This window comes from Pangasianodon hypophthalmus, chromosome 16 (assembly GCF_027358585.1).
Source record: "Pangasianodon hypophthalmus isolate fPanHyp1 chromosome 16, fPanHyp1.pri, whole genome shotgun sequence".
NCBI classification, from domain to species: domain Eukaryota; kingdom Metazoa; phylum Chordata; class Actinopteri; order Siluriformes; family Pangasiidae; genus Pangasianodon; species Pangasianodon hypophthalmus.
This window is the reverse complement of record NC_069725.1, coordinates 21101480-21110853: the sequence shown is the minus strand read 5'-3', so window position 1 is coordinate 21110853 and position 9374 is coordinate 21101480. Positions and strand designations below refer to the sequence as shown.

Sequence of the window (9374 nt, the reverse complement as noted above, 5' to 3'; positions counted from 1 at the left end):
TTTGTTCATTCAGTGATGGAACCCACCATTAACAAAGCTATTATATGTATTTCTGACCTATTATAATTATTAACCGATTGACATTGACTGGTCGGTTGAATTGAACAGGTTCAATCCAAATCTCAATCGCTCGAAAACAAATAGCTTATAAATAATGTCAACTTGGACCTAAGGTGCTCTGTCAGTGGAAGATTCAGGAATAAAAAGAGCTTTGGGAGCTAGAGGGGTCCCTGGCTGTAAAAAGTTTGAGAACCCCTGGCCTAACTGAGACAGCCTATTCCATAATGTCTCTAGATGATTAGAACATGGGTCTAATTGATCCCAAGGTGACAACCTATGGGATAGATACAGTAGGACGGGGGAAAAAATAGTATATAGGCGGACAGCAAGCACTGGGATAGACTTTTCCTCCATTCCATAGGGGGTCCATTGGCGTGTTAAGAGGTTGCAAGGATACTCTCTGGAAGAGAGGCAGCTGGTGAGGTCTGGAAGATGAGCTGTTCAGATTAAGGGGCTGGTGTTCACAAACAGGACACATAACTGAGTCTGTTGTTGATTTGGAGTTCTCTGGAGTTCTTTCTGTCAGAAAGTTGTTTGCCTTCTTGTTCAATCCCAAAGAGATTGCGTAGCTGCTTAACACAGCCTGACAGAAAATACTCGACACGAAACATCTTTACAGAAAAACCCTGCTACAATTAAAGGGCTTTGCAAAGGGAATGTCCACACCAAATTACTTGAATTGGAAACGGAAGCAAAGCAAGAGCCTAGAAAGCTGAAGAAGATGCATACTTGAGTCACTAAACTACCACAAATTAACAGGATTAACAGGATGAAGAGAGAGTAGAAAACATGTCTTTAAATAACTAGCAGTAAATTTTTATGTTAGAGTACTTTAATCTCGACGATTAGGTGGAAATAATAGAAAATAGCAATTCTGCATCTAAAAGTGTGTTTTAATACACTGTCAGCAGTGCTAGAGTGTGTTCTAGGTTTTCACAACCAAATACCTACTATATTGCAGTATTAAATGCCATTTAAAGTGATCCTTTTTAAATATGGATACTGCAATGAAAATTGTGATGATAATTACAGTTAATATACTGTGGAGTTTTCAGAGCATTACACTCCATCAGACAGTAAATAATGAGAGAACTGCAGAAGACACATTGCAGAGAAGATAATGATGCCTCAGCTGAGGTAAGGGCAATGTTCACTGCTGATTAAAAGGACCGTCATTGGACTAGCTGCACTTTTTTTAATCATCGTCCAGCTTTGTATAGAGTCTACAAAGCTCCTTGCCTTGCTCGGTGGGAATAATGTTTTAAAAGCCTGAATTTTTTTATTCTTTTGAATCTACATGAACAAAGTCTTTTCAAACTTAGCAGCGTAGCCTGTTACAGAGTGAGTTAAAATAAAAAACACGGAGAGCAACATTACTAAAACATATAAACCCAATTTCTATGAATACCATCATCAAATATAGTTGTAAATATTTGCTGAGACCTACTGTTGAACTGTAGACCCTACTAAGTATTCTTCACTTTACTTTATGTCTGTTTCTTTGGACGAGAATCTGATGAGACAATCTGAAGGAATGTAACATGGCCGTCTGCTTGAAAGTATTTTTGTTTTCTCTCAGACAGGTCATGCAATATTTAGTAGCCGAGACTATGTAGGCTACAAGTCAGCTGGTGGGCGTGAGATCTTGCTCTGAAGTGCTAATCATGGCACAGAACTTTGAGCTGAGATTGGTGAGACTCACACAGGGAACGATAGCTTAGGTTGACGGAGCTTATGATGTGTTATATAATGGTGGAAACGCATGACATCTGCTCAGCGACTCGGCCTGGTGCATGGCAAAGTGAACATACAGTATTTATGTCAGTCCAGCTGAACACCACTGAGCACTGTAAAAAGTTTATTTGACACAGCAGGTGGTTATTCAATAGTGTGAGAAGTCACTGAACACAGTAAAAGTTTTGTGCATAATTTTTCAATTATATCAATCCATATATCACTGCCTGAAAGGTATTACAGTAATACATCTTTTTTTTAAACTAATCTGCGAGCACTGCATGGCCAAGGACAAAAAATGGAAATCTAGTCCAGACTCACTTATAATGGAAGTCTAAGGGGAACTCAAAGTTTGCCCTAATCCATAATATTTGTAAACTAATTTAGGGAATACTTTTTCACAGGGAAGAATTTTTGGTTCTCTTCTTGCCGCATTATTGCATGTGGATACCACAAATCCTTCAAACCATAATTAACCAGAATTACTTTTGTATTGCTCTACTGTTGGGAAGATTTGTACCACAGCACTGTTGAATTCTGGAATATGTTACTGTCATACCTGACTTTGGTGCAGGACTACGATTCCCATCAGCCAGGTTCACGTTTTGGTTTAATGAGCACTTGTATTTAAGTCAAGTCGTGCACAGCACACATTGTCTAGCTTTTGTCTTTTGTTGTTGTTTGTTGTCATGGTTTGCTCTAGTCCATGTATGTCTTTTTGGCTTGAAACCATAGTTTATGTTTTAGTGTCTATGTCTGCACTGTTTGTCTTGTTCGTTTTTCATTAAAGTAGAAATCTGCACTTGCATCCGCCTCCTCTACAATATCCTGAGAGTTATATTAATGCACTTGTTCTAATATGTTATTGTTTCTATAGTAACAGCTAATTCACAAGGACTTGTATGGTGAATGCTCAACATAATGTAAAACTAATAATAAATGGATTTAAAAAGCATGGTCTTATTTAACTATAAAACCCACATTATTGATATGCTGAGGTTTTCTGTAAGGAGATGTTTGTTTAACATTTATGGAAGGAGTCTCCAGTATCAGCATGTTGTAACAGTGTCAGTAAGTTTTCAGGACAGGGGACTGTGTGACATGAAAAGCTGCAGTGTTTTTGTCTTACTAACTTCAAGAAAGAGAAACACAGAGAAGCAGGTGAGAGAATGACTGCTTATATCTGTTATAATGTAAGTAATAACAGGAACTAACTTGTCTTGCCAATGTTCCAAAACATTAATTGCAACTATAAATGGGTTAAAAATATGATGTTCATGAATAAACTAAATTTTGTAATGTTTCGCAAGTTGCTGGGGGAGAAGAAAAAAAAAAAAAAAACATTTCAAGACGAGCTGTTACAACTAAAATTCACCCCCAATCAAAGATTCAGGATTTTCCAACAGCACAGCTGAAATTTACTAAATTAAATTATTATTAGTTATCATTATTTAGAGTGGGCCAATGATAAGATCAAATAAATAAAATGAAATTAAATACTTGTAGGTAGAAATGGCACTATATCACTTTTTCTTTTCTGATTTCGATACTGAAACCATGAGCATCAGCCGATATGGATACCCATCTGATCTTTTTTTTATTGCTTTAAAACCTAAGCTTTAAAATGTTTTTTTTTTTTAACTGAAGCAATTATAATACACAGATAAAACATGTCTTACAGAAAACCACAGCTTTGTATAATATGTAATAAATATAATAAAGTGCAAATACCCAATTCAGACACAATTCATTCTTTTTTCCTCCGATATCTAATCCAAATTCTTTTTTTTGCTGGTTGGCTCTGCTATGGGATCGGTGCCATCTTTACTTGTAGGCTTTACTTGTAGTGGATGAAGTCATGACAAACAGTAGAATATCATTTAGAGAGACTTTGAGAGGGCAGAGTTAATAATGTATGGCTGAGGAGGTGGGTCTAGAAAAATCTGTAGGTAGTGATAATTATGCTGTATCCAGCAGTACAGTACAAGAGGACAGTTGAGTGCTACTGTAGAATACAAATGAAACACACACACACACACACACACACGCACACACTAAATGCCTAAATTCGGCTCTCAGCCTGCGTGCTGTGGCTCATTGATCGGGTGTGTTCTGTCCCTAGCACACCTCGTTCTCCTTTCTGCTTCCAGGAGAACTCATTAGCGCTTTCTCTAAAACCCTTCCTCAAGCTCCGCCGCAACTCTGTACCTCCCATTGTTCCTCAGTGAGCAGGTGACAGGAGTTCACACACACACACACACGCACACACACACACTCAGCTCTGTTCTCTGTGCTGAAGCCAAGTACACTCTTACACCCACTACTCCTTTAATCCGTCTCCAAGAAAGCTCTCTGGCAGCGATGAAAAGCCAAATCACCATCTCCACCACAGCCTCCATCCACCACACACCAACAACACACAGGAAATGTTACAGCTCACACTCAGTGCTGTTAGACCACTTTGTCCCCCGAGGCCCACGCTGTACGACATGTGCTGTGTGATTTGATGCAGATGTAGTCTGTGGATTCCCCACAGGGCTCAGCATCAAACACTCGTCTGCTCGACACATGGGGAACAGTGATGAAAGACGTCTTTTCTTCCTCCAGCGTACCTTCCATCTGGACCTCATCTTCCGCTTGGCGATGTGTACAGGATGGTATACATGTTTTGTCTGATGTGGTTCCTCAGTTAAGATGGCGCGCTTACGTATGAGACAACACTCCACGTGTTTAAATGTTTTAAATTATTAAAATAAGCTATGTAGAATTATACATTATTTAACATGTTTATTATATAAAATGGCCTAGGAACACCTTCACCTCTATGAATATTCAGTTTAATTTTATTTCTATAAACACTGTCACAAAGCAGCTTTGCAGAACTCAGACCATGGATGTACATTTAGATCCCAAATGAGCAAATCAGAGATGAAAACAGCAAGGAAAAAGGAGAGGAACCAAACTCTAAAGGGAATCCGTCCTCTTCTGGGTGACACTGGGTAATGGAATTATAAATCATTACAGTACACAGCTGCAGGAGAGTAAAGACAAACAATACTAAGTGTGTTGAAGAGATGTTATTGTGAATAAAAGTCTTTATGATTACAGCAACAGTTTTTTAGGTACAAATCTACAGTATCCATGTGAAGCAATTGTATCTGGTTTTGGGAAGTGTAAATATTTAGGGCATCCATGTAGGACCATCAATAAAAGCATCCATAGCAGCAGAAGCTATCTGGCTAGTTAACTGCTAGCATAAGCTGCAGGTAGACACCAGAGCAATTTTAGTATTTTAGAGTCGTGACTTGCATCATCATATTCTCAGTGATTTAGCTAAACCTGTCAGAATATACCACAACAATGAACAAAATATTACATTCATCACTAAAATAAGCTGTTAGCTAGCTGACTAGCTGAACACTAGTAAACGATTTTATTTTTATCTTAAATGGCTGATTATACAGTAGATTCTAGGATTACTATTTGGTATGAATATTGCTTAGCTAGTATACTAGTGTTCAGCTGGTCAACTAGCTAACGTAGCTCATAAGTGATGAAAGAAATACTATTGTTAAGGTATATTTATAATTATAAATATTATTTTTAAGGTACATTTCAACAGATAATATTATATCATGTTAAATTATATTATTTATTATTATAATTCCAGGAAATAGTAGAGAACAAAGAAGTCATATTTGCAACAAATATGTCTACCTGTGGCAAATGCCAGCTAGGTATTAGGAAAAGCAGGTGGACATGGTTTTCAAATTTCATATTCATGTAAATCCATATTTTAAGTGATGGCTTTGAACAATAACTTGTTGTAAGTTTAATTTCAACACTTAAGTTTAATTTCCACATTTTCTTCTTCACGTCCTTTCACCAGCATCAGGTTGCCTCTACATGTCTATTCTCAGAGTTCATTTTGGAGTTTTTTGGTAGGTGATTAGTTGAGATGTATATTGACTGATCCTCAACAGCTCCCCGAAGACCAATTCATGTGAATAATTTAAATCTCACTCTACTGCACAGGCTGTTCAGTTCTGCAAACCTTGCATACAAAATGAAAAAAAGACAGCTTTGTAAAATGAACCTGAAATTTAAATTAAGCATTTGAATTAGAGACTTAGAGAACAATGCAAAATTAAAACCCTTCGCTGCTTTGGGCAAATGGAACTCGCATTAATATGGGGCTTCTGTTTTGTTAATTAAAGGTCGTGTGAGTTGGTTGATGTAATAGACCGAGTACCGGGATGCAGAAGCAGTTGAGTCTATGTCTTGCTGGAATTTTGAGCCAGGTGCTTTATGGTCATTTCCTGTACATTTTGTTCATCTGACGAATTGCCTGGCTTTGAGACGGCCAAGTGTGTGTGTGTGTGTGTGTGTGTGTGTGTGTGTGTTTGTGTGTGAAGAGATTTCTGCTTCCCTCTCCAGAGCCCACTCACAGCCGGTGTCAATCTGCATAGCCATTTGTGCAGAGATTGTTCATCTTTTGAGTTGGTGATACACTGTTGTGAAACATGGCCTGAAAACCACAGGTAATTCTGAAAAATCTTTGGTTTTTTTAACTTTGGACACACAAACACAAACATATCACTTTCACACATTTCTGCTCATATCCAAAAACAGCATCTTCACCTAGAAATGTTTTTTTTCCCAACATTTTATTATAATTTTATGGTAATTAGTGCAATTGGAATGACAGCTTGTGAAATGTCTAGTACACTATTATTATCACAAAGCAACTATTAGATAAAAACATGTCTACGAATATGAGACAGTGTTTATAGGCATACGATTTTGAACAATGCATTACCTCTTAAAGCAGTAAAGCTTATTTACCTTTTTACCAGATCAAGCTGATATCGAAATGTGTATCATGTAGAAAGAAGCATAGACTATATTCATATTTTTCCTCATATTGGTCCCAGACATGTCACAGTGCAAACCAGGGACGGTAAAACTGCAAACATTTAAAACATCCTGCCTTAAATGCCATGGCCGACGTCTCCACTGGTCATACGGTAAATGATTCTGGGGCTGTAATGTGTGGCAGCTGTAAACCCGTCAATTCAATGGCTGATATCCTAAATCATGGATTAATTCATTAGTGCTTCTGCCTTGGTGTAGAGGCTGAATGCTGTCACAGAGGTTTTGGCCAGAAAGGAAAGATACATAGAAGAGGGAGATGGTTACTGTACGTAGAAAAATGTACATATTACACAAATAATATATTTCCAAAATTATCCAGTAAAATCTGAGAAAAGTATGTATTTTCATGCAATCACATGAAAAGAACACAAAGGCTCATCGAAGGTCTCTGTTTTGTCCTTGTTTGGTTTGTAGCCCAAGGACTGAGCTCCCTCAGTGTTCATCCTCCCTGGCTTGCTTTGCAGTGTGACGCTCTCTCATTGTGCTTTTGTGTTTATTCACAAAGTTCCACTTTATTAGACACCCATATAGAAAGTGCTCACAAGGCGAGCCAGCAGCAACTCAGCATTAAAACTTGCTGATGGTGGACCAGATCACGCTCTGCAGGAATCGGTGTGCTCTGAGGAGAGAGCGCTCTTCTGAAGTGGACAGAGAGGAAAGAGGAGAATGGGCAAAGGAAGAAAGAAGTGCACACCATCCAATATCCATGTGCGGTCACACAAGTGTGCTGAGAGTCATGTGCACCTCGTCTCTGATGGTGATTGAAAACCCGTCTAGTCCGTGAACTATGTATCCCAGCTCTCTCTCAGGGGGTTCCTCTGGCTCGGAATTTGGTGGATCAGTATTTGATGCTTTATCATCTTTATTGTCTGCCTGCTCTTCCACCTCCTCTTCCTCCTCCTCATCCTCCTCGGTGATGGAGAACAGGCGGTTGGAATTGCCAGGCCTGTCTACTGGTGGCTGATAGTGACACTGTCCATTCAGCAGCTTCCGTAGGGGCATGAGTGGCATGATATCCTCTCCCAGCAGCTCCTGCTTGCGATGCCGGAAATCACTCTGGCGTTTGAGCCTCTTAAACTCACTGAAGGCTGAAATAGAGTTCTGGTACAGGCTGAGAGCAATAGCATTAGCTTTGTCCGCCTTGGCCAAAAGTACAGCATGGCAACGCAGAACCACTGCCTTGTGCTTGACCTGGTGCCGGTAGATCCAGGCCAAGATCTTGGGCCGGTAGGGGTCTGTTGTGCAGTAGGTGATACGGTTAAGGGTGTAGAGGTGTGGGGGTTTCCTGCGGCAACCCATGCGTATTCCGTATGGCCCTACACTCAGCTTCATCTTGGCACTCTGCTCACCGTAGTTGCTGGACGCCCAGATCTTGGCGACAGCATCATGCGTGCAGCCCTCACCCTTCGCCACTACAGTCACTACACTTCCCAGGTAGCGGACGCTGTATATGGGCTCCTCCTTGTTTAGCTCCACTTTCTGGCGCTTGCTGTGGAAAACCCCGGCGAGCCAGTGGAAGGGGCACTCAGGCACTAGGTCAGGGCACGACCTCAGCAGCGAGGACAGCAGTGAGTGGTAGGTGAGTCCAGCACTCAGGCTCTTTGCTTTGCTCTTGGAATCATCCTCCACCAGCACAAACTTGCTCCTTTTCCAGGGCAGCATGGTCCCAATTTGTCTGAGGGGCTTGATGCCCCCCCCCGAAGGCAAAAAAGCGAGTGTGTGTTTGTTGTGTACTGAGTGCCTGCGCGCAAGAGTGAGGAAAGCTGTTCTGTCACACGCTGAAGAGAGACTGAGAGCAATGAGGCTCAGCTGGTCTGCTCCAAAGCTCGCTCACTCGCTCGCCCCTCCTTTCTCTCCTCCTCCTCTCCTTCTGGTCTGTTCACATCACAGAGAGAAAGAGAAAGAGAGAGGGAGAGAGAGAGCGCACAATGATCAGAGCTGGGATCCCAGCCCGATGTCTCGGCATCATTTATCTTAACTCTTCCTGCCCCTCGCCTGCTTCTACCATCAATAAGTCCAACAGTGAAGGATCTAGAAGCACAGTAAGTCCGTTGCTCTTTTCATATCTAGTCTTTAACCAACTGGTGGTGGGTCTCTTGACTGTTGAGACAGTGAGATGTCTCTATAACTTAAAAACAACCATTTCTTTGCAATTCCTGAAAAAAGTCAAGCGGAAGGAGCATCAATCCCTTGACAAATTGGGAAGGTTAACATGAAGAGCTGATTCACAGTGAACATCATCACATCAGATAATTTTTGTACAAACATAACAAATTCATACAAATGTTTAACATTATACATCACCTTGCATAAGTATTCACCCCCCTTGAACTTAGAATCATGGCACAGCATATAGCGTTTCTGCTGCATAACTCCAGGTTCCCTGGTTCTATCTTGAGCTCAGGTTACTGTCTGTGCAGTGTTCCACATGTTCTCGCTGTTCTTATCTGGGTTCACCAGTTTCCTCTCATATTCCAAAAACGTGCATTTAGGTGGATTGGCTACACTAAATTGCCCATAGATGTGTGTCTGTGTGTCTGTGTGCTCAGATAGGCTGAGGTCCCATCCGGGGTGAATTCCCCCACCTTCTGTTCCTGGGATAGGCTCCAGATAAAACTTGACCCTGACCAGGATAAAGTGGTTGC

The 9374-nt window shown here is 40.6% G+C and overlaps 1 protein-coding gene across 1 annotated transcript; it reads right to left on the bottom strand.

Annotated features, from left to right (window-relative positions):
* Positions 1-6435: 6435 nt before the first annotated feature.
* Positions 6436-8534, bottom strand: fam43b (family with sequence similarity 43 member B). The gene has a single exon (XM_026921097.3). It carries the CDS (start codon positions 8389-8391, stop codon positions 7444-7446), a length of 948 nt encoding a protein of 315 aa, XP_026776898.1. The 5' UTR covers positions 8392-8534; the 3' UTR covers positions 6436-7443.
* Between the last annotated feature and the right edge of the window lie 840 nt (positions 8535-9374).